This window comes from Chaetura pelagica, unplaced genomic scaffold (assembly GCF_000747805.2).
Source record: "Chaetura pelagica isolate M959 unplaced genomic scaffold, ChaPel_1.0 scaffold219, whole genome shotgun sequence".
In the NCBI taxonomy this organism is placed as follows: Eukaryota; Metazoa; Chordata; class Aves; order Apodiformes; family Apodidae; genus Chaetura; species Chaetura pelagica.
The window spans coordinates 471,269-497,299 of NW_009954552.1; the positions used below are offsets into that span (position 1 = coordinate 471,269).

A 26,031-nucleotide genomic window follows, 5' to 3' on the forward strand; every position below is an offset into this window, starting at 1 on the left:
CAGGAGTGAGGGCTGCAGCTGCTGCTTCTTGCAAAGAGAGAGGGGACATTTATTCCCCCCCTCCCCTTATTATAAAGATGCTTTCTCTGAATTTCAGCCACGTGGGTGTTATTTTCTCCTTCTTTTCTCTGGCTTATAAAGGTTTCTCTCTCTTTCGTTTGGGTGGAAGTGGGGGAACTGAGAGGTGATACGAGCTGAGGGACAGCCTGGAGCTGGAGATAGTTGCCCTCTCCATCCGGACCTTGTCTCTGCTGAGCATCACGTCACCCCGCACTGGCTTCGTGCAGGGGATGAGGTGCTGCCCTCGCTGAACTGCAGCAGAGAGAAAAAGAAAAAAAATATCAACTGCAATTTTTCCTCCTTTTCTTTTGCCTACCAGTTAAGGAAGCCTCTCATTGAGAGGAAGCGAAGGGAAAGGATCAATAACTGCCTGGACCAGCTGAAGGAGACAGTTGTGGGCGCCTTCCACTTGGATGTAAGTGTTTATTTTTATTCTGCTTTTTGTCCTTTTACTGGTGGGGGGACTGGTTTGGAGGGAGAAGGGGGTGGGAGGGTGTCTCTTCTTTTGAAAAACTGGGCATCCTCTGCTGCCTCTAACTGCTGCACCCTTTACCTACCAGCAGTCTAAACTGGAAAAAGCAGACATCCTGGAAATGACAGTGAAGCACCTCCAGAACATCCAGAGCAGCAAGCTGATGGGTGAGTGCCCGGGCCCGTGCGGGCAGCGTCGGGGCAGGAGAGGACCAGCAGGTTTAGCCGCTGGCACTTTGGCAAAAGCATCTTTTAAACCCGTTGAGGCCCGGGCTGCTGCTCGGCTCTGGCTTTCTCCACTAGATGGGGAGATGGAGCTGGGCACCGCTGAACGCACGGAAGGTTTTCCTCCTTCTAGAGCCGCTTTTTGGTTTAGCGCAGCCCTTGGCGGTGGGCAGCGGGATGTGGGGGCTGCAGGCTCGCACCCTGCATCCCCCTGAGCCCTGCAAACATTTCACTTGAAAGCCCAGTCGGCCTCAGCACCGAGCCTCCCAGGACCCTGTGCCCACGGGAAACCTGGTGAAAGTGTTTAAGCAAGAACACCCTGGGCAGCTCTTACCCACTCACCGACTTCCCTTGTCTCTGCTCCAACGCAGCTGACTCCAAAGTGGGCCTGGAAGCCCAGCAGAGGTACAGCACCGGGTACATTCAGTGCATGCACGAGGTGCACAACCTCCTCCTCACCTGCGAGTGGATGGACAAGACCCTCGGGGCACGTCTGCTCAACCACCTGCTGAAATCCTTACCCAGGTCTGGTGAAGACACCAGCAAAGTGGCATCAAGGTCTTCGAGCCCATCTCAGCAGCCTCTCTTGACCCCCAAAAGGCCCGTGAGCCCTAAGGGGAGCACTCGGAGCACAAACCCTTCCCAGGAGCGCTCCTACCCCACGGAGAACAAGCAGGCTTCAAAAAATTCCTTCCAGCTGCCGCCGCTCTCTGTTCTCAGCCAGGTTGATGCTGCGCCTCCCAGACAGGTCCTGCAGCCAAATTTTTCCCATAACAACGCTAGAATGGGCTCATTAGATATGTGGAGACCGTGGTAAAGTGTGTTTTAAAATGTTTACCCTAACCTTAGACACTCTTACGTATGTATCTTATAGATATGTTTCTTTAAAACACTTGTGGAGCAAGTCTGTTCCTGTAGGTGTACTAAAGACCAGGGTACTTCAAGCCGAAGTAAACCTATGTGTAGCCTGCATTGTAGAAGGCTGCTATTATTTTTTATTTATTTAATACATCTAAATTATTGTATAGAACCCTCTCAAGCTCTTTAGTGTACATTAATTATATAGCTTTTTTGTCTTTTATTCTTAAAATAATTAACTTCCTATCAATGAAAATACAAGACAATAAGCAATGATCCCCTCTGGCACCAAGCTTACCTCTCAGATCTCACATAGGCCGTGGAGATCACTTCCTTGGATAAAGGGGTAAATGGCAGATCTCTTCTGCTTCTTATTTTTATTATTATCCCTGTGCAGCTGTAGGAGATTCCGGTTCTGATTCCTGTAAAAATGCTGCAGTGATTAGTAAAATAAGAGAGAAAGGGAGAGACTTAGTTTGGACTTTTTAGACTGTTTAGAAATGCTCTCTGGATTGCTCACTCTGGCTGTGCTGTTCCCAGCCACCCTGACATCCTGACATCACTGTTAAACCAGTGAGCTACGTGTATGTATATATCTGTTACATATAGTTCTATTTAGGGATTATTTTTTTGTTTCTGTAACTAAAAGCTCTAAATAAACTTTTGGAAGGTAACACCTGATATTTATCCCAGCTTTGTCCTGTCTGCTATGAATAAACAGTACTTGTGGATCTGCTTTTGTTTTATTCTTTCACAAATGTTTTTTTTTCCTGAATTAGGTTGGAAGAGATGCTTTGGGCTTTGCCTCTGATGTTTTGTACAAAAAGTAGTGTGCACCACATACACAGGCAGGATCACCTGGCTCCCAGTAACACTTAAAAGTTATGAAAGAAATGAGGAGGTTGGGTTTATCAGCCTGGATCAATGTTTTAGCTTTTACTCAGAAGGGAAGGGCAGAAAGTAAAGTTCTCTGCCAATTGGACTGAGACAACCAGGACAAATCTGATCAGCTTGTTGGCAACATTTGGTCAGAGCTTTTCATCTCAAAGGCAGTTAAAAGTTCCTCACAGTTAAAATAAAAGAGCAAGGAGCCCTTAAACAAACACTGTGCATACTAATTAATGGCCCCACAGTTCAGAGGGGCTTATTATGCAGTGAGATCCATTTGATGATGTGCCGAAGGAGTGAAAACCACCACCTCTGGGTTTAGCATTTTTTTCTGTGAAGCTCTTCCTTTTATCCACCCCTCTTGAAAAGCCATCAGAAGGGGTGACGTAAGAGCAGTAGGAGAAACAACTGGCCTACACATGGCTGCATGGAGGCACAGCAGGTCAAGAAGGCAGGTCAGAAGACATAGAATTGTATGTATCTTACCACAAGCTCAGTTTCGACCCTCTGCCTGAAAACTAGGACTTCCCACTTTACTGAGTGAAACCTCCAGAGTGATTACTAATACAGAACATGCATCCAAATCAAACCACAAAAATACAGATGAGGGTGGGAGCTGGGACCAGCTTGAGCAAACAGCTGTGGTAAAGCATGCAGAATACTCAGGGGCAGGGAAAGCATTCAGGTAAAGCAAACTGCAAAATCCTGAAAGAGGAAAGACATTAGATACCTTCTCAGTTTATTATCATGCATATTGCAGAGTTTAGAGAAAGCTCCCATGGCTGCACCCAGCAGAGGAGCCTGCACTGCCCAGTGCTGGGCTCTGCACACCAGTGGGGCAGTCAAGACGAGCAAATGGGGCCTTGCAGTTTTCATCTACTAGATGGTGCCAGTCATGCATCTCCTGGTGCTTGTGGCCACCTCACTGTTATGCTGGGAAAGGATGTGACAATATTTTAACTATGGCTTGACAGCATCAACTTAAAAACACACTTTCCCCCTAAAAGCTGTAAATCCCCAGTTGCTATAATTTATCAGCTATGGTTACTGTGCTGAAAAGAGATCAGTGGGAAATACCTGTTTCTCACCATCTCTGCTTGTTTACTCTGTGCATTTGAAAATACTTCGTAGTTAGGGAGTTTTATTATTTCCTGTTTCTAATCAGTAAGCTTTTTTTTTTTTTTCTGTTGTGGGTGTGGAGGGAAGGGTCACATAGCAGCTGGTGAAAGCATTTTAAAAATAGAAAAGTGAGACTGCAATACTTGGGCAACAATCTCCAGGCACAGTTATAGTACAAGACAGGCATTTTTCAATGCCTTCACTTCAAACTGCTGGTGACCTTTAATAAGATCTCCTTGTCACATATCCAACTAATGCCGGTTGTGAGTCACTAGATTTCAGTCGAGCAAACATCTCCTCAGAAAGGCAGAAGATTACTCCTAGCACTTCATTCACATGAGTTTCAGCTATTACAAGTGTTTGACAAAGGAACTTGGTATTTATTTCAAACCCATCCAATGTTACCAAAACCAGGACTGCATGAGAGCAATAATATTTTGATTTTCAATATAGACACCTCTCCACTGACAAGCCAAAGCCCCATTGCCATCTCCCCAGGAGATGCATCTCCCCAGGAAAGCAGAGGCAGAGAGAAGCTCCCACAGCCCACTGGCTAACACAAAGAGGATATAGCTTTGTCCTGGAAGGTCGGTGTTAGAAGCTGCACCACCCTGCATGCTCTGGAGGCAGCAGCAGGATCCATACAGGTGCTGTTTTCACATTTGCAGCAGGCACTGGCAGTTGTCCCTCTCAGCTGCCTGGGGGTCCCCCAGCACCCAGGTAAGGCTCCTTCAAGACTGCACCATCATTTCCAGCTGGGACTGCACACCCCAGGCACAAGGGGTTTGGAGGTGCCCATAGCAGGGATGCTGCCCACCCAGGTCTTCACCTCATGTGCAGACTGGAAGCAGCCAAAACAAGCACCCAGACTGAATTCCTCGGCTTGGGCACGGCCAGACAGACCTGTCTGCTGGCCCCAGCCACAAGATGCATCATGTCTCACCCAGGACACGAGGAGCTGGGACAGATCTGGGCTTTGTTTGTCCCCTGCCAACATGCTGCTCCAGGCGTGTATCTGTGAATGGAACATTAAAAAGCAGAGGCCACTTGCTCTGTACATGGGATGTGGGGAGCACTGGACCTGAAGCTCAGCACCCCCAGGTGCCTTTAACACAACACAGTGACAGATGTTTGTAACAATGTAAGCCCAGGTGGATAAAATACCCATGAGCCTAGGAGTTCTCTTCATACAAACAGCACTCCCAGACAAGCACTCACAGAAACCAACAGGAAAACTCCCACTTATTTCTCAGAAAACAGGACCAAATCCTTTTCCATCAGGAAAAAACAGAGATTCACAAAGTATGTAGGAGAATTTACAGCCCTGTCATGCTGTCTTCCCCCAGATGCCTGCAACTCTCAGGGCCTCCAAGCATCTCTGCCTTTTTCATTACTCCTCCTCCCACCCCAAGGGCACTGCACAACCTTTTTCTGACCCACACATCCCCAGGCACCCATGGCAACCAGGCCAAAATACCTGAGGACTTCAGGAGTGGTGCTGAGCCCCTGCAGATCATTACCTGAGAGGGCTGAGCACACTGCTTAAAAGGGAACACAAGTCAGATTTTCAGCTGACCTCTTTGTTGAATACTCACTTTGACAAAGAGGAGGCTGCAGGCTGCCAGCATGGCCTCTTCAGGAGCTCCTAATCCTCTGCACTTAGGAGCCAGCAACTTTGCAAAATCCCATGCAAAAGCAATTCTGAGTCAAAATGTTTTCAGACTGATTTGAGCCACACAGCCATGGCTGCAAGTGCTTGTGGACTGCTAGCAAAGGGCTTCTCTTGGGAGGGAACTGAAAACTAACCCACCAACAGTAGAACACCAGAGACTTCACTTTCCCTTTGTACACACCGTTATCTCACAGCTTGCAGTGTATACATTCCTGTCTTAACAGTGACACACTCATATTTCATCTCATGAGAAGTAATGTTGTGTTGAGAACCTAACCCAAAGTCTGTGACATTTTTCAGAGCCTTCACATACTCATGAATAACACAGCAGAAGCTGAAGCCAGCTCTTGATCTGATCTGCACTGCTGAGATGTTTCATTTATAAATCACAGCCCTGGTGAGAACGTGGATTGCTGCCCGAGGCATCATGCAGACCTGCCAGAGCCTAGGAACTTGCTCTGCTTCTGAGGCTCTTCCTATGGTCCCAGCATTAGGTGTCACAAACTTTTGGAGTTAAATAGCATGTTAGAGCATTTTCATAAAGTTTTCTATGGCTAATGCCACCAAGCAAATGGACTTCTTCAGTTCAGAGAGATCTGGCCCTCTAGAAACAGCTCTTCTTTAGGGCTGGGGGACTGTCCTTTCTGTTCTGCCAAACAGAAAACAGCTTTGAGGGGAGCTGGGAACAATGTCTCCTCTCCAGGGAAAATGACAGGGAAGAAGCTTCATGGCCATGGGAAAGCTGCTCAGCAGGGATTGGCCTTGCTGGGGTAAGAGGAAGGATGGAGAAACCACTGCTGAACTATCCCTTCCTTTGTTAGGAGCTTCCTAAAATCCGTTCCCCTCTCCATCTCCCCCTGCCCAGCACCCTCACTCTTAGCTCCAGGCTGCTACAGTAGAAATGTGTTTCAGTGGAAAAACTGCAAAGCCAGAAGGAAGCCCTACACAAGCAGAGAACTACAAGGTGAGGAAAAACCCCCGAGTGGCTCTGGAATGCCACTTTTGTCTCGGACAGCCAGTGGATGGAGCACAACTCATGCCAGGGAGCAGGTAACCTTCTGCAACACAAGCTACATGCAAAAGTGAGCTTAGCAAACAGCTCAGCTTTCCCTCAGCAACCTCTCCTCATGGTCACAGCACCTCCCACTGCTCCAAGCCACTCCTTGTTATGGACTGAGAAGGGGGAAAGAGAGAAATTAACATTTCCACACAGTTCAGAAGAGCAGATGTTAGTCAGGATGGTAAAGTGAGTCAGCAGAGCCATGGCTGAGCTCCTCAGGAGAGAGAAGCTCCCACAGCAAGGGCAGAGCATCGCTGTGTAGGAACTGGGACTTTCCTGAGTCCCTCTAGGGCTGTGACAGAATCATTCAGAAGCCACCACATAACCTCAGACTTCTCTGTCCTCTATCCTTCCCCTGCCCTGCCCTAGTTAGCCTACGTGAGTATTAAAGTACAAAGCAAAACACTTTAAAGATAGGCACTCTTCCCACTGGAGAAGTTGTGAGAACAAGCAGTCCACACAGGGTAGCAATCACATCATCTCATCACTCCTGAAAAGTGCTGAGATGTTGTTTTGATACGAGTGATAGAAGAACCATCCAGACCATTGAACATTTGAACATCTTGAACACAATGAAAGCAATACCTGGACTGACAGGTTCTCCAAACCAGACACCTTGCTGTCAAAATCCTCTGGGGAAGAGGAGACCAATGCCTTCCAGTGTTTCCCACAGTTTGGAAATGCCCACATGAGCACACACCTATTAGAAGACCTCTGCGGCGGTCCTAGGTTTTGCCCTGCCTTGTCCATAAGAACCCATGAGCTGGGAGCTCTTTCCAATACAGACCCAAGACACTGGAGGAAAGCCCTGAGTCTACCAGCACAGCTTTTGTCACCCACAGTTTTGGACTTGGTGATGATTGCTCCATGGCTTTTCAGAGCAGATGCAGTTGCAACAGTCTAGCATGGGGCACAGCTGAGTGTGGCCCCACCAGAACTTGTTCTAAGCCCAGCTCTCACTTCCACTTGCTCTGCAACTGAATTTTGCCAGCCTCCTGCCTGAGGATGATGATTATTTTCAGGTCCAAGATCTCTAGATGAAAAGCACTAGCAAGATGCCAGAGATCGCACAGATTAATGAGATGGGGCAGGACTTGAAAAGCACCTCTCCAAGGAACTGTCATGTGAATAACTTCTTCACTGTCTTCCCAACTCCAGCACACACCTCTTCTAAGTCCCTCCATACCCCTTGCTACCACTGAAGCCTTTCCCAACAGTGCGGGCAGCATCTGGCCCAGCCTTGCCACTGCTCTCAGCCTTGTCTGATCCACACTGCCCACCATACCTGCACCATCCCACTGCCCTGCCACCATTCTGTCCTTGAGTTGCCCATGGTATGGTCAGCCCAGGTCTTGCTGTCTGATCAAAACTGCCCAGCTCACACCACGCTCAGCATCAGTCCTGTCTGAAGTCACTCCACATTCACCACCAGATGAGACCATGCTTGTCCTCCTGCAAATGACACAAAGGCAACATGAGAACATGGAGCTCTGCTTGGAAAGATTAATTTGTGCCTGGGAAATACTTTGCTTTTGCAGAGTGACCCTCTGTTTCTTCACAAGGAATTTTTTCCAGCCCTGGCCCCTTATCAGCAGGCTGGGAAGTGATGTCTCTATCAGAGTAGAAGGCTCTGCTCAGCACCTCTGCCTCTTCCTGCTGGTAGTGGTGCCTGGTTTCTCTGGGAACAAGTGTGGAAGTGTGTGAGTTGAGGTGAGTTGAGGCCTTGGCCTCAAGGCTGACAAGGCTGCTGCAGCCTATGATCTTCCTGATGGCTCACGCTGACCCTAGTGCAGAGGGGGAACACTTAGTCCTTGCCCCAGCAGAGTGGAGCCTGCAAACACTTCAGCACAGGCCACGCTTCAATTGTGGGTGGGGGACACAGGTGTGTCCCCCAAGAGCTGAACTTCAACACCCACTTGATGTTGCTACTCACCAAGGGCTCATGGTCACATAAGCTCAAGGGCAGTGTCTACTTCAGCAGATAATTGTGTGTGATACAGGAGATCTGAAGCTGCTGAAGCAGCTGGTTTTGGGGCTCTTCCATCTATCACACATGCTGCTCAAGGATGGTACTTCCATCTAGACTGTGAGACACACATTTGTCTCACAGCTGCCCAGAGGACCAGCTGCTGCTTCCAACCACCATGTCCTCCTCTGCAGTTGGAGTACATCTTGTTCAAGCTCAGAGCAGCAGTTCTGATCTAGTTTGTAACAAAATGATCCCAATCTGTGTGCACAAAAACTGCCCTGCCAACTGACACAGTGTGCAAGAGGGAGGACAATCAGGAAATTCACTTCAAAACCGCATGACTGCTCCAAACCAAAACACCAGCAGAGCAGGAGCCTGTGATCTCTCAACTCCTACTTGTCTTGGAGAGAAATATGGCTACTCTAGATGAAGCCTAAAGTGTTTCCATAAACTTTTGGTTTCATAGCTTTAATCCTAGCCCCTCAGGGAGGATTTTACACACCTTTCACCTTTCATCCAGCTGTCTGTGTCTATATCCAGCTCCTGGCAGGCAGATCAGAGAGGCCTCGCCCAGCGCGCACACTCCCCTCCTTCCCTCTCTGCGGGGCAGGTGCTGCTCCAGCTGCCTTTACATAGCCTGCCCGTAGCTCTCCTGGGGATCAGGAAGCAAGTCTGAGCGGGAAGGGATCTGCCTGCCAAGGGCACACCCCTCCCCGAGGGGCCACTGGGCCAACAGTCCTGAGATGCTCTTGGGTAGCAGCTGCCTGTCCCTGGCCGGGCAGGGCCCCTGGCCAGCAGTGGGGGCCATGTGGGAAAGTGGCTTCATGCTCCACATCACACACCTCCACAACCACTGCGTGGTGAGGTGCATCCTGAGGGAGGAAAGGGAGCTGGAGATGTAAGCAAGGGAAATCTCCCATGGCAGAGGAGAAGACGCAGGCTGTGAGGCCCCCTCAGACAGACTGACTGACACCAGCTTGAGGGGACAGAACTCTCCACTTACACGGGATTCTGCACAAAATCAGAAACACTGTTTTCAGCTCCTTTCATCAGTCACAGAGGAAACACAGAGAGAAAAATGAACCAGGAGAGTGCATACACAAGATGTATGTCTTAGGACAAGAGCAGGCTCACTCTGGTGCCCATGTGTCTCTCTGCCACTGCCAGCCAGAGGTCCCAGGTCCTTGCACAGCGGGACATGAACCCCAATGAGGTACACAATACCTCTCTTCTCAAAGGCAAGATGTCTGTGTCCCAGCTGTGCTTTCATAGCTTTGCCAATACTCTTTTCAGCCTTGTCACTTCTTCTCAGAGAGGAAAAGGGCTGAGGAGGAGCAGATTCTGGCTGCCTCAGAGCCACGAAACATCTGCGGCCAAATCGAGTCCCCAGCTGAGCTGGTGGTGCTCAGCTAGGCCAGGGCTCTGCACCTGCTATCTAATACAATTCCTTCAAACATATATATAGCACAAGCCCCTCTTGATGAATATGTGAAGGCAATACATGCTCATTTTTAGGGATACTGCAGTAACTCAACAACAAAGTTGCTTTGGCTCAACATATATATCCAACATATACATCCATATGTGTGCATCACTCTGTGTGTACATGTATGTACATTCAGGTGTATCTGCATGCATGTTTGTACATACCTATATACATACACATAACAAAATATGTCAGACTACTTAGGAGACGGAGAGATCAGGAGGCAGAAAAGCATCAGGAGACTAAAGCCACTACATAAAATAACTGCTTCTCCAAGAGCCTCCATGTTTTTCCACAATAAATTCAACAATATCAAGGGCAGAAGATCCAGCCCAAAGTAGCAGTCAAATCTGCAGCAGAACAGCAGAGAGAAGCAACCGCAGACCAACAAATAAATGGAGCATAAGGTGAGCAGCCTGCCATCAGAGTCCTACCGTGGCATCTTTTTGGTGTGTCCCGGCTTCTTAGGTATTCTGAAGGAGTCAGAGATCAAGTCCTTTCATCCAGGATGAAATGGTTTCAAGATTAGGCAGCTTGCTTGTTGTGGAGAAGCAGCCTTGCTTGTTTTGAAGGCACACTTCACAGGTGTGAAGACAGGAGGACCACCATTTTCAGGAAAAAGAAAGATAAAAAAGCTAATTACTTCCATGCTCCTCTCCTTCTCCAGCACCTTCAAACCTGTCAGCTCCTCTTTAACATGCCTGTCTCCCCAACTCAAAAAAAGTCATATCAAAAGGTTACTTTGCCCCTGCCATCCCTAGTGACAGAGCTCAGTGTGTATACATGAAATGAAGGAGATGCTGCATTCCTGTGGGGACATAAGCAGGCAGAGGGGAGGAATGCCTTCCCTTGCATGTCTTTGCATGACCCAGACCCAAAGAGAAGCCACATGTGACTGGCAGCTCCCCAAGAGATGCCTCTCAAAGTGCTGGAATGGAAGTCAAGGTGGCAAAACCCACCAGCCAAAAGGCTTGCCCCGCAGACAGCCCAGGCAGACCTCCAGAGGCAGCGAGAGGCCACAGCCCAGTGCTGGCTGAGGGCTCCCTGCAAGCTGGAGGACCTGGGTTTGGAGAGTTCAGCTCAGGCTTTGGGTGCTGAAACACCTGGCTCTGGGGCACTCCAAAGAGAAACCCTCAACCTCAGGGTGCAGCGGGGTATGGGCAGGTGAGCATGGGTTCACAATGGTGCATACAATGAGTTGCCTGAAGAACACTCCCAGTGATAGGAAGCCCACCACACATTCCTGCTTCCAGACAGGAGCAGGGCTGGCCATGGCTTCACCACTACACACTGAACACTGGCTTAGGAAGCAAACACTCTCACTCTTCATGGTGGCGACAGAGTGGGGAGACAAAGCGTATTGGCTGCCAATCAATTGATATGCATCCAGCTCCCCTCACCTGCCCTTACCAGTTTTGCTGGTGCAACTATACTGGCAAAAGTCCCCACCACAGCAAAATCCACGAAGGGAATCAACAGCAGACAAGAAAAAACAGCTTTGTTTACCCAGCGCTTTTAATGCTGGTATAACTGGTAGGGATCTTGCAGTGAAGCAGCATCATTTCAGCAAACAAACACACCAATCTTTGTCACTAATGTCCTGTACTGACCAGACTTGGAAGTGCAAGGCTGTTTGATCCAGGGAACCTCTGCAAAGCAGGTACTAAGGATTATTTCAGCTGCCAGTGGGAAGCTCCCAGCTCTGGGGTGAAATACAGAAGCAGCTTTAATGCTGAAGGTGCTTTGGCTAAGGTGAATGATCAAAAATGCTGTAGGCAGCTGGAAACGGAGGAAGACAGAGCAGCAGCAGAGAGCTCTTAGCATAAGGCTTTGGCCTCTGTTGCTCTGGGACTGAAGTATTTGGCCTGTGGCCTGGAGACCTTCTGAGTTGTGCAATTTATGCATGCAGGGGTGTTTGGTGTCTAACAGCCCAGTTAGAGAAAGGAATTTTCCCTGTTTGCACCATTATTTGAAATACCTGTCAGGATGTTAGAGCCTGGGAACCACTCTGGGTGAGTGCAGGAGCCCACCTAACACATTATCCTGTCTCTGATGGGCCCTTGAAAAACACTGCAAAAAAATTTATGAGCCTGTTTGTATGGCAGTGAAGGGGAAGTGGCAGCACTAACTTTATTTGCAAAGGAGAACAAAAATTATTATTACTAATATGACCTGGCTGGCAAAATAGACAAATATCTGACTTTTGCTTACTCAGAAATAAAGGTTGATGCAAGGCACAAAGGGCAAAAGGAGTGAGCACAGAGCTATTATTTCACTGCACACCACTCCCTCTTATCATATTTTGTTTGTTTATTTGTTTGCTTTGTTTTCATTGCAAATTGCCCCTTTACAATCTCTACACATTGAAATCGGGATTAAGCAGGGCCAAAAAAATTGAGACTATGGAGACTTGAATTTCAGAGAGCTAGTGCTGAGGTTCCTATTTTCAGTTCTGTCAGGTTTAGGACTGTCAGTCAAAGGGTCACACTTGCCTTCAGAGATTGCTGTGCTCACAGGCATTTCCTGATGCTGAGCACCCTGGCTTAGCTGTCCATAGCTGTGGTGGCTGGAGAGCTGCCAGACCAATCACTCCAGCCTGTCACACACCCAGCAGCTCACTGCTCTTTTCTGGGGGTTATACAAACCTATTTGCCCTAATCTCCTTTTCCCAGCCATGGTGCAGCCTTGAAGAGAAGGAGACACTCTCCAGAAGAGCCTGTCTCAGGGGTCTGTTGCCATCTCCTCAGCAGCATTTCTCCAAGTGTCCTATCAGCCAGGACACCTGACTGGATGAGAGCCTGTGTTTTGTTTCCATGGTCTCCATTCTCTGCAGGGAAGGCTTCCTGGCCAGGAAAGAGGAAGGAGATGGGTGAGTCAGGACACAAGGCTCCTTCATGAATGCCCTGTGAAGGGCAAGCTCTGTCTGGGGCAGCTGCTGGCAGGGACAGAGCAGCAGGGGCAGCAATCTCCCCCATGCTTCCCCTCTCCTCCTGCTGCCTTGCTAAAGCTTTTACAATCACTTTTATGAGTTTCCTCAAGGGAATAAAATTATTAAGGCATGAGTAAAAAAAACAGAGGCATGTCTGGCTGTGGCATGGAGCCGGCCCAGGCACCCACCTGCACTCGGGGGCTTGCTTTGATGCTTGCAGGAACTCCCATTTTGACTCCCAGGGACCATTTTCTCCAGGAATTCTGCCACACCTTGTGGTCCCACCATGTTATCCTCCTTCACAGATCTGTCTCCAGACTGGAATATATCTCACCTTGTCTGTCCAGGGACTGCAAGCTCTTTTCAGCTCTCATCACCAGTGGCTATTCACAGGGGTGGAAAGCTGTTTTCAGAGTTGGCACTTCATCTGTCCCACGCCCTCCCCAGTCCGGGGGCATTTGGGATCCTAATCTGGCCCACTGTCTGCACAACAAATCCCTTTACCAGATCCATGACTCTCCAGATGCCTACAACAACTAAGCCCATGGGAAGCCCTTACTTGCTTTCCAGGTGGTTTCTCTATTTGTGTTACATGAACACAGATTTGCAAAAAAAGGAGGTGAAGTGTCTTCTGGAGGATGCCAGGGGAGGAGAAACTCCAGGCTGGTCTCTTTGAAAGGCCTCCTTTTATATCTAAATTCAGCATGGCTGACCACCAAACCTGCTTTAGGAGGCCAAAAATAGTACACATACAACACAGCTGTGAGAAAAACAAGGATGGGAATGACTGCCATCAAGGAAGACTTCCCCAAATGGATTGTGCTCCACTTTGGAATAACCTGCTCCAAGCCCCCCCCACATTCCAAGCCTGGTGGTGAGAAACGTCCAATGCAGCCCTTTCCAAACGGGGATGGGAGAGTCAGCCAGTCTGTGGAGCCCTTCAGCCCACCTCCCTGTGCCCACACCAACAGCCCTGGTTTGGGCAGGGCTTACAGCACCTCCCTGCAGGTACCTGAAATCAGAGTGCAGCAAGGGGCTCATCTACAGCAGTAACTGGTCGGGAACATCCTGAAGGGAGAGCATTCCCTTGCCATATGCCAGCCTGTACTTACAGAAATACAATCTCCACAAGAACACACCAGGGACTAGCCCAGCTGGTGGAGGCCTGGCAGCTCCTGCACTTGCACTTGACACATGAGAGCCAGGATGCCAGCAAACACCTGCCTGGTGTTTGCACAGCAGCACAGCAGCTGCTGCATGTCCTCCCCAGCCCCAGCTGCCTGTCAGGTAAATACACCCTGTAAAGGATAACCTGACACTGCTCGGCAGCCAGGGCAAGCAGTCCATGCAATTGCTGGGCTCTGAAGAGGAAGGACACACGTGCAGGGATTTGTACCAGTGCACAGCAGGTTCTCTGGGGGGCAGCTACCACAACATTGATGCCACAGGTGTTTTCTTCTCTGAAAGTTGCATCTCTTCCTGCTTCAAGTCAGGGTGTTATTTTCAAAAGCCTAGTGAAACCCTTAAGTCACAGTTGAATGAGCTCTAGGAAGCAAACGCACAGCTGACAACTTGGCTGCAAGCACTGACTGCAAGAGCTACCTGTGCCTCTCCCAGCTAAGCAAAGTGAAATTTCAGCCCAGGTGAGCAGCTCTGGGGCAGTGTGGACATCCCTGGCCTGGCTGGTACCTGTAGAGAGCAGAGCTGGCTGGGCGGGCTGGGCGCAGGCGTTGCATGCAGATGCCAGGCTTGTTTATGATCTTGAGAAAGGAGAAACACAGTCATTCAAAAACAGAGGAACCCTTTGGTGTCCTGAGGGAGAACACATATTCAAGCACCACCACACTGGGCCCTGCCCTCAGCTCTGCTGCTGAGTTTCTCTGCTGGTGTAACTCATTTTCCCTTGGCTTGTCTCCTGTATTCACAGCCCGCTCCCAGCTCCCAGGGCCAGCAGCAGTGCCCACATGCCTGAGGCAGGGAGTACTTTGCCCTCTTCTGCTCCAAAGTGCAAGAGGTTAGCTCACACAACCCCTAAAAAAGCTCACAGATTTTCCCCTGGGTATTTTTAACTGCTGTTTGAATTATGAGTTTCTCCCCCATCCTCCTTCACACTCTACATCAAGTGTGAAAGGCAAATCCTGCCAAGCTCCAGACCCTGCCTTGGCTTCAGGACATCACACAGCAGTTACACTTAAGTAAAATGAAGAGCAATAGAGAGTAATGGCTCAGGTTTGCTCTGAGGAGGCTGGATTCAGCCAAATTACAGTGCACAGCACTTAGTCCAAAAGAAGTCCTATTAAATTTAGTGAAGCTAGACAGTAAATGCCAGGTACAACAAGATTCAGAAGTAACGCTGCCAAAATCCCCGGAAGGTGTGACAAACACTGCACAGATTTCCAAGGGATGGCAGCTAATTTAAAGGCAGAGGTGATGCAGGAAGATTTCAAGAGGATCCACTGATTCCAGCATGTACCTTTAGTACCATTTCAGGAGACAGATTTCACCAAGAAACAATGCAGGGAACTGAAAGACAAAAACTCAACAAAGTGGTTCCATGAAGGGTGAAACAGGTGAGCACCCATGGACCTGCTCTCCTGACTGAGAGGGGCTGACTCCTGCTGCAGCATATCCTGCCCTGGGAACACAACGAGGGTCCCTTCATTTCCACCCAGCTGCCTTTCCAGCCCTGGGGTGCAGGGGCCGCCCAGCACCCAAACCTACCTGCTGGCCCCATGGCCCAGGTGGACACAGCAGAGCCCCAGCAGGAGTGGGGCAAAGCTCCAAACACTCCCACTTCACAAGCCAAGCCAACCAACCAGACCGTCTGCTGGCTTTCATTGTGCTGCTGTTGCTTGTGTGGTGAATTCCAGGCAGGGAATGTAACAACTGAAGGGCCAGGGACATCTCACTCATGATAAAAGTTCAGGTACAACGTGTAGTCCAGAAAGAAGAAAACTCTGGAGTTTACACAGTGTGGACATGAGGCGTGACAACTGGCAGCATTTTGTCACCTTTGGGGAGAACGTGGATTGTTAGTCCAGTACTGGAGATGATGAGAACATACCAACCAAGTTTATTCCTGTTGGAGGCTGGCTCATGTGTTGAAATCTTTGAGCAGGGTGTTTGCAAGCAGGTTCAGTTGTGGAGCTTCATCTTCCAGACAGAGCTCAACAAGCCAGTCTTTCCATTCCCCCTCCACCTCAGACCAGACTGGACGGAAGAAAGAACAAGGGAAGGGGATATACATAAAGGAGTTATCATGGGCTGTGTCTCAAGAAGGAAAAGAACAGCAGCAATGCAGGCTGGTGGGTAGGGCAACAGAAGGGTTGAGTCACTACATCTGCCAGCTGTCACTGTGTGCCTTTGGGGGAAGTCATGTCATTTCTCCACCTCCCCTTTCTAGTATAAGAATACTTTTAGAAGTATTTAGGTGGCAGTATTTGCAAACTAAAGAACAAAACTGCTCTACATAAAATAGATGTACTCAAGCCCAAGTAACTTCTGTTTGCAGTATTCAGAAAAGGGCTGTTTTCCTTGGCCACAGCTCTCACACATACCTAAAGCCCAGAGGTGTGTACTGGTCTGTCAGTCCTTCCAACATTGCACCACTAAAGTGCACAGCAAAGCAGGGAATGGCATCCAAATACTACAGGGAGCCAGAAATGCCCCCACATTACACCAACAAGCAGGTGATAAGTGAGCAAGCATACAGCCAGAGAATTTGGGACTTCTGGCACGTTGCCATCAGGCAGTGACCCCAGGGGCTAACATCCCCTGAGGATTTCCAGCAGAAGAGACAGGGGCTGGCACAACAACCACATCTGTCACTGGCTGACAGCACCACTCAGATTTGGCACTGTGGCAGAGATAGTAGCAGAGATATTAGTAGCCAGGTGTGCCCATCTGGAACTACGTACACAGGGAAGACACTCAGATCCTTCCCCTCCTAAGACAGGGTGGCTATTGCCTTGATCTTTTTAGGGCACCCACCCACCAAGACCAACACTACTTGCACTGACCTACTCTCAAAAAAGCTGCAAATATACCTTGATTGTGCTGGAGGGACAGGCTGGGGAAAGGAGCAGGGAATGTGGGGAGTGCCTGAAGTGAGTGTGTATGCTTAATCAGCTAAGCCAAAATAAATCCATAGGCACTAAAATGGAAGAGTCCCCTCAGAGAGCCACTCGGCAGACAGAAACCTGCTGGGAAGAATGGAATGTGCAAATGAGCAGCTCTTCACAAGATATGATCTGAATCAACCTGAAGCAGCCCCAGCCAGATGCACCATCTGCTCAGAGCATTCCACCAGGACATCCTGGTTGACAGTGTCAAAACCAGCAGACAGATCAAGGAGCATTACTACAGGACATGAGCCTGAGCCAGCTGGAAGGGAGAGATGACAGCCAACCTTCAAAAGGGCTGTCTCAGGACCAGGCCTCCTGCTTGAGCCAGACTGGAATTTATCAGTGGCATCATATACATGGAGGTGTGACTGCTGCTGTAATGCAATGGCCCTCTTGGAAGAGGGGAAGGAATGGCAGGATGGACGTCAGACAGCAGCTGACAAATCATCCAACAAAAGAGACGGCTGCTGGGAGACAGAAGTCGAGACATCCAATTTTAGTGCTCTAACAAAACAATCCAGCAGTGAGGAAGCCCTGCTGGAGGACAGGGTTTCACAAGTACCATCGGTACGCTTGCGAGCGAAGGGTCCCTCAATCAGATCATAAGGGTAGCAATGAATTCACAGCACACTTTTAAAGTTCACCTACTTGGTGTGATCTCCAGAGAGTTCCCATAAGATGCAGGATGTGGCCAACAGAAACACGTGGCTCATCACTGGCCCACAGTTTGGGGATATAGCCCAATTTCATGATCTGCTGCATATCTCTGGAAGGCACAGGTTACCTCTGCTTTACTTTTCCTCTTGTCATTTCCTGCAAAACAGATGCAATTTGTGAGAGCTCGTGAGCAGACAGTGCAGCTCCTCCTGATCCTGTGCCACACAGAGCAAGCCAGCATGCTGGGGCACCAGCTAGAGCAAAAAAGGCCAGCAGCAAGCACAGGCTTGGACAATCAGTCCTCTTGCAAACAGCATTCACAGGAGCCCCTGAGTCTCTAGAAGATGTAATCTGAAAGAGATCCCTCACCACAAGGACCCAGTGGGGTGCATGACTCCCTCCCAGACAACCTCACTTCTCTGGGCTCTCTGGTTACCATCATTCCTCAGGTGTCCATGGTCCAGCAGCCAGAAGAGCAGCACATCTCTACTCTTCACAATCCCAGGGGGGCAACACAGCAGGGAATTTTCCCTCTGCACCTCAGCTCCTCCATGTATTTCATACACTGATGCAGCTGTCTGTGGTAAAGGGGGGCAGAGGGAGTCCTGTTACAAGCCCAGATTTCTTCCTGAAAGATTTTCAAAGGGGACAGGCATTAAGGAAGCAGAAGAGAATTATCCCTCTCTTCTTTATGGGATGGCTTAATCAGCAACAATACAGGTAACACCTGAAACAGGCAGCTCAGGGCACTGGCTGGACTTGTTGCTGGTATCTTACTAGTAAGATGACTCCGTGCAAGAAAAACAAACAAACAAACACAAAAACAAATGCTGGAGGCCAACCAAGGGCTAATTAGAGCTGTACAGCATTTGCCGGAAAAGACCCCTGCTGAGCTACAGCTTATCCTGGCAGAGGGAGTTGTCTGTCTGTCCAGACAAATCACATTCCAGAGCAGCTCATGAGCAGTGAAGGGGCAAGAGGGTTCTCCTGGGGGTACCCTTCATGCTGCCATCCTCAGTGGCACCCTGCAGGGCCAGGTGCCCTTGCTTTTTAACCCCTCCAAGACAAGGCTCTGCCTTAAAAGCATATTCAGGCTGAAAGAAGGCACTTCCCTAGAGGACAAGCCTGGATTTTAAGAGAGGAATATAAACATTTTACAGACCTTCCTGGAAGTAGTTGGAGTGTCACGACCCAGAGGACAGCAGGGCAGCTCAGAGCCACCCAGCTCCTCCACAGGGCTCAGCTGATCTCATTCACAGACCAAAACAAGGCCAGAGAAGCTCAGTGTATTTACTGTGTTGAAGTTACATTCTACAAACCCAATTCCAGCTGCATTAAAATTGAATAACTTGGCAGAGAGTCTGTCGTACAGACTGTATTTCAAGACATAGCAAGAAAGGAAAGTGGTTAATGCAATTATGCTGGCAGTAAATTGCTGAACTTAATTATGACTTCAGCAATGATGACATATTTGTGGTGATTAAGTTCAAGACCTGCAGATAAGAGGACAAGGGTAAACTTCTGGGTTCCCTAGACTCTTTTCCTCCTGTCTCCTAAAAAACCAGCCCTGCTGCAAGCCCCAGTCTCTTCCTCAGCCTGTCAGTCCTCCCCCAGTAATATTCAGATTCTCCAACTAAATTCAACAAAAGACAAGGAAAAAAAAGTGACCAGGACATGAAGTTTTTGTAAACTGTGAATGTGGGGCAAGGTGAGAGGTCCTGCAACAGGAGTTCACCTTTTGCTGGGATGCAGAGGAACAAAGTATGGACATGAAGGAGAGAAGATGCAACCAGCCAACACAAAGCCATGGGGAATCAAGCCTCTTCACTGCTAGAAAAGCTTGCTAGAAGGAGGCTTGTGGAAGGAGGCTTTCTCCTGGATGCATGCAGTACATCACAAAAGGTATTCAAGATAGCTCCATGTCACTGCTCCCTCTCTTTCACTGTCTACTTGTACAGCACAAGTGCTAAAGAGGCTGCTTATCACTGCTCCAGGGCCCCTCAAGCACAGGGCTGCACACACACAAGGGGCCCTCTGCTGCCATGGAAAAATCTGCCTTGCTTCTGGAGCAAAATTCATAGCGGGTTCAAGCAAAATTCCAGCCACCTTGGGCTGTTGAACAGCTCTCTCCCTCACACCCACCTCCTGGTCAGGGGGCAAGAGTGACTCCTTTCCACATCTACCCCATACCCTGAACCACTGCTCTTCATATTGGGATCATACTACCCTAGTAAGCTGGAGCCAACAGCCTCCATCTAGATGTGGGTTGCTTTGTCAAACAAACACCACCAAATATTTAGAAGCAGGAATTCTCCTTGACAACTCTGCCAGCATCCTGGCAGTCTTTTCAGAATGAACAGCGTGATTGAAATGCTGGCTGGAAGGGACCTGTGGAGGTCTCTAGCCCAAACCTCCTTGAAGCAGGACCACTGCCAACAGTACATCAGGTTGACTGTAGCTTTGCCTACCCAGGCCTCAAAAACAATGCAGGAGGGGGATTCCCTAACCTCTCTGGGCAACCTGTCCCAGTGCTGCACCAGCTCTATGGGAGAGAAGTTTTCCCAATATCTGATTTGAACCTTGAAAAACGGGATGTGTTGCCACTGCCCGTTGGTTTATTATCACTAATAAGAAGAGCCTGAGTCTACCAACTCATCTTGTGGGACGTTGCTAGGTTCCCCTCAGCCTTCTCTTGACCAGACTAAGCCCAGGTCCTGACCATGTTGGTAGTTCCCTACCAGACCTGGAAAATCCTAGAAAACTGGAAGGGTGTTTTTGGAGAGATGATTGTGTCAGCAGAGCTGTGGGGAGACACAGAAGGAAACCACATGCTCTGGCACTTTTAGTGCCTGCTAAACACAACCCACACAACAGCCAACAGGAACTTGTGACAGCTTCTTCTAGTTGCCTTTTGGATTACATGTATCACCAGAAGAGTTTCCCCCCAAAACAGCACATGCTTTTGGCAGTATAGAGAATATTAAGGAATACATGAGTTTCAGTGGACTGAGGGGAAAGCAGAAGAGGAGCATGACTAGGAATCTATGCACCCATCTGACCCACCTCCAGAGGGTGCAAAACTGTCCAGGGATGGGAGGAAGAAAGGTGAGAAACTGAAGGAGTTTAGGATGTCACAAGTGACATGGCCAGAAGAGGCTGTAATCACAGCACAAGGCAGAAACATGTTCAATAGTCATCTACTACTACCACGTCACCCCCTGCCCACCTGGGCTTATTGCTCTTACTGCCCTGCTCAGGCAGCAGGACAAGCACACATCCTGCTCAAACACAAGGTGTCACATCCTGTGAAGTCCTGCACCAGGCCCAAAGGTGCCTTCTTGCTCCGCACAGAACAGCATCAGTACCTCTGAGGACTCTCTCTCAGAGGATGCTGTGACCTGCTGATCCCCTGCCTCACAGAGGCACGTTCCATCCCACGCTGCCTTGCTCCAGATCTGCTCCCCTGGGGACTGGTGCCCCCCCTCTGCACTAGTCTCCCAGCCACCACACTGCAGGTCCCTGCTGTGCCCAGGGCTGAGCGAGTTCTCTGCTCTTGCTGAGGTGAGGCCGAGGCCAAGGCCCTCCCCAGGAGCCTGCAGGAAGCAGCTCAGCCCTCCCTGCCTGATCCAGGCTGTTTGCATTTCAAGCACTGACAGGTAGGGACTTGCAGTTTTGCCCATGCTTTCCATAATGAAAGTCACCACAGCATCTGTTTACACTGACATCTGGGGTCAAGCCTGAGGGTTGACTCCACCCAGCTTAAGCCTACCTCAGAGCTGCACCAAAGCAATCCTCTCTGTCCTTCCTGATCCTCCAGATGAGCTCTTCAAGGAATCAGCCTTGCTTCTCCTTCTGGGCTTGTCTCTAATTAAGGGTGTTAGAGACAGGAAGTGGGCTGTGCTCAAGACCAGGCAACTATGGGTTTGGTGTTGGTCAACTGCTTGAGCTTGCATCTTGCTGGTGAATGGTTTGATCCCAGGCACACAGCACGGAGGCGTGAGACTGACAAGTTGACTTCTTCTCAGATCCTGAGGTTGGGCAAGCTGTGCCAGAAAACTTCCAAGAGCAAAGCTGAGGGAGGTGTCAGAATAGATGGCCAGCTGAGCAGGAGCTGGAGGTGTCTCTAAAGTCCAGCTTTAGTGATTTCCTTCCTATGGCCTGAAACCACAACCCTAATAACGTTTGTGCTACACACCTCTGTAAGCCAGGGGCATTTTATAGACCACCTGGAGCAAGGGCCACTTTCTGCAGCCCTCACCAGCACACACCTCTTGTGACATAAATGTGCATAGGAAGTCACCAGCCACAACTCCAGAATTCTTGCTTCCCAGTGTCTTGCTCTTTGAGTTCCTTGTTACTCACCAGACAATCAGGGACAAGCAGTTTTTCAAGTGCTTGGTCTCCTACCTCTCATTCCCCTACTTTTATCCACAGGCAGTTTAGATGGCATAGTTGTCAGATGAGCTTGCTGGGATCCAGACAGCTCAGCAGCTCTGGGGACAAGCCACCCCTGCTCTCCTGCAGCCTTGGCAGACCACATACCAAACCTCTGAAAGGGGTGGGAAGGAAGGAAACCAAGAAGGGCAACTCAGAAAGTGTACCAAAGCCACCTGCATTTTCAGTTCATACATTGATTTTCAGAGCTACCCTCTAATTAAAGTTTTGGGCTGTATATCATTTGGGCTTTTATTTGACACAGCAACCTGCACTAGCCTCTAGTGGATCTAGTCCTACCACTTTGCTCACAAGTCCATGTTTGTGCATGTGTACAAAGCTGGTGGTTGCTTTGTCTATTAATTGCAAGGACACAGAAGCTATGGCTGTGCTAAGAAATTTTCACTGGAGTTTAGAGAACATCAAGTAATCCCCAGAAGCAAATAAAACATCTTCCTCCCCAAACTAGCCATTTCAGAATCCAATTAAACTAGGTCCTGAATTACTCAAGTAAATGAGCCTCTTCCTAACATGCTCCATAAAACAAGGAATGCTGCAGAGGATAGTGCTGTCCTCTCTCCAGAGCTTAAAAAAACCCAAATAAACCACCCAAATAGAAAAAAGCATTTTTAAGTTTCCAGAAAAAATAATTTATAATGTTGTATGAATTAGCATTTTTTTTTACCTTTTTCAAGTCACTCCATGTAGCATAAATATGAGCCTGAACTTTCCTGACTTCCTGTGACTCCGTTGCTCTCTCCTGAGCTGTTTTGCTTACGTGACTCATTTCTAGTCACAGGAGCTGGCTGTGATGTTTTGCTGTCACAGCCATGATCATGGAGGCAGCAGTCATTTTCTACTGATTTTGGAGGCACAGCAACTTCACTTGAACCTTCTGGGGGCCCCTTCCACTGCCACCCACAGCTGCTGTGAGGTAGGTGAAGGAAAACTGAGCAGCCACCTGCTCAGAGGTCAGTACAGAAAAAGGCACACAGACATTGTGCATTCTCCTGTAAATATGTCTGTCCCATCCAACAAAAACATGAAGAAAAATTAATGTCTGAGCAGAGGAATTATGTTCTCCTCTGCACATTGCAATCCTGCATCACATTCATAAAACAGGAACCTGTTGAGCCTTTGGGAACAGGCAGGTAACATTCACTGGCCCCACCAGAAGAAAGCATGTCTACTCATCGTTTGCAGCGTCTTTGAACGTCTTTGTTTCCACCCTACTTCTGACACCCACAAGTAGCCCAGACATTTACTGGGTCTGACTTGCCAGCTCTGCCTTGGTCTGCCTTGGTCTCCCAGTTGAGCTGAAGGCAGCAGGTTTCCAGCCAGCAGCAGCTCATTGCTCTGGAACTGACTGGGTTCAACTGTGCACTGCCTGTATCAGAAAGCCCTGAAGAAGCACCTTGAAGAGGTTATGTTTCTCAAAGCTGAAGTTACAGAGTTATTTCTCAGACCAAGTGTTCAAAAACATTATCCTGCCCTTAAAGTGTGCTAGGCTTCTCCTGAAATAAGGGCAGGCACATAAGGAGAAGAAGGAATGACAGCACTCATCACCTCTTTCAAATCTGCTCACTTAGCTTCCTTCACACCACCTCGTACCAGGGCCTTTCAGCCTCACTGTAAATGATGGCTCCTCACCAAAACAGATGTAAGAAGCTTCTGCAGCAAAATAAGGGACTCAACCACCACCATAAATCAGCTGAGCAGTATGCCAAGTAAACGAGCTGTGCAGGACAGCAAGGCTAACATCCACTTTAAACTTAAGAGTATTTAAAAGACATCCTCTTACACAGAAGAGACCAGGTCTGATCCTTTTCCGTACCATTAAAAGGAGTCTGGGCTATAAAGTATCACCTCCTTTGAGAAACAACCAGCCCAGAGTGGGTTAAGACAAGATCCACAAATATCTGTTGTTGTGGTCATGTTCCAGGTTGTCTAGAGGTACCTCCAGGAAACATGTCTGTGCAACTTGAGGTATCTCTTGCAAGAGGATCAATCCCAGGATTTATTCAAAACATAAGCTACCAAAATGGGTGCCAGGACTCTTAAGTAAATGGGACTGGTCTTTGCTTGTAAAACATTCCTCATTTTAATTTAGAAAAGACCAATGTTTATCAAAACTGACCATAAAATATATTCTGTCATTGCTAAAGAGGATCTGACAAACATTCCCCCAGGAGCACAGGGGTTTTCCCCCACCTACAGATGTGTAACTTGCAATATGAACACAAACCTGTGAGAGACTATGAAAGCATTTTTCTAGAGCATTTCACAAAACACAAAGGAGCAAAGTTCAGAGCCTGATTATGTTCATGTTAATCTGATAAAAACAAAACCTGTGTCCTGTCAACAAATTTGGAGTGTCACTGCCAGAGGTACAGACAGGAAGTCACCCTGGCCACACACTGCATGTCAGAAGAAATACCCTCTGAAGGACACACTTAGACAAGCTGAGCCTTAGTCAAGATTGTGTTTAAGGGATTCAGCACCTTCTCTGAAGAAAATGTACTTTAACGAGGATACCTGTAAGTCATTCAGGAACTAATTAAAATATCTTGCAGAGGAGGACCAGTGATATATGCATCACTGTTACAAAGACAGACAAAGCCTCTGATGTTCGTCCCATAATTAGGATAAGTTTCAAATACCAAAATTATTAGAAGCTTCCCTGGAAACACCATGAAACTGCTCGCTGAAGCACCACAGTCTCTGCAGCCTCACAAGACACAGGACCCTTCCACAGTCACTGGCAATGGACCACAGGCCAAACACCACGAGGTGAAGCAGTTTGCAACCATACATGAGTACAGGTGTGTCTTTGCTGGAGCCCAACAGGTTGAGGGGAAAGAAAGAGAAGGTAATAGAGGTGGCAGAGGGGGTTTTGCTGGGGGAGCCCCACACTGCACAGCCCCCACCCATCACTCACCCACTGCGAGATGCTCTGCCATCCTGGCTGCTTGCTCAGCACAGCCCCCTCTGCTCCCTGCAGGTGAACACAGCTACAAGCACCTTAGACAGAGCAGAGAGCAGGGCCCATCCTCCCAGTCCAAGGGGACCCCAGCCTTCACAGGCTGCAAACACAGTCTTGGGGCTCTTCTGGGGATGGACATGGCCTTTTGAATGCTGCTCATTAGCACTGTGCCTGGCATGAACTGTTGTGCTGTGCCCCAGCTGATGAACGTGAGCATTGCTGCCAAGTCTGCTGATAAATAAAAAAGGAGACGGAAAGCCTTATGTTTTTTGAAAGGGGCAACAGAATCTCAGCACTCAAGGCAGCAAAACCATTTTGCAGTAACAAGCAGATTCAAGCCTAAGAGCAGCTCAGAGGTGATGTTCAAGCCGATTTCCCTCTTAAACATTTGTTTTTAACAGCAGAGAAATCAATAGCACTAAAGGCAACTAGGATAGAGCTGATGGGGAACAGCCTGCCCCCGTTTGCTTCATTTATCACCTACACCCCGAGCTCTTCCAGCTCCAGCCGTGCTCCCCTCCACCTCGGTTCTGTAGCAAGACTAATTTTCATCAGAGACAAGGCAGGAGACTAATTACAATACACATTTCATTTGTTAAGGGACCCCAGGGAGAGGAGGAGGGGGAAGATAGCTCTTTGCTTGCTTTGCTGCCTAAACAGTTCCTATTTGTTAGTGTAGAAATAAGTATGATGACAGCAAAGTGATGCCTAAGGAGCAATTCACCCATTAACCCACCATCCACCACAGCTCACACCCACCACCATTTATATGCACCATTAATATTTATAAGGATGACGTGTCTCTTTGACAGGAACTTGTGCCTCCAATAACAACAGATGTTATACCATTTATGAAAGAAACTACTCAAGCATTTTCAATAGACCTCGTCCGTGCTCATCATGTCTTTAACCCATGCTCTGATTATATTATCCACAGAAAGCCTGGGTGACCTACTGACTCAAGCCTGAGAACACAGATATCAGCACAGTTGTCCGTGTAGTCTGTAAAACTTTTCAGAGTTACATTGTGTCTCTGTAGTTGTTCTTCTGGGAGCTGGAGACCTTTCTAAGGCACCCTGTAGCTCCAACTGAAGTG

General features: G+C 48.6%; 1 protein-coding gene across 1 annotated transcript in view; it reads left to right on the forward strand.

Moving 5' to 3' along the window:
• LOC104395406 (transcription cofactor HES-6-like) overlaps positions 1-1,573 on the forward strand; it is a 7,886-nt gene extending 6,313 nt beyond the window's left edge. Inside the window, exons 3-5 of the mRNA XM_010005097.1 lie at positions 380-475; positions 624-699; positions 1,128-1,573. Of these exons, the coding sequence (XP_010003399.1) occupies positions 380-475; positions 624-699; positions 1,128-1,573 (618 nt within the window). The remainder of the gene's footprint in view (positions 1-379; positions 476-623; positions 700-1,127) is intronic.
• The last annotated feature ends 24,458 nt before the right edge of the window (positions 1,574-26,031 follow it).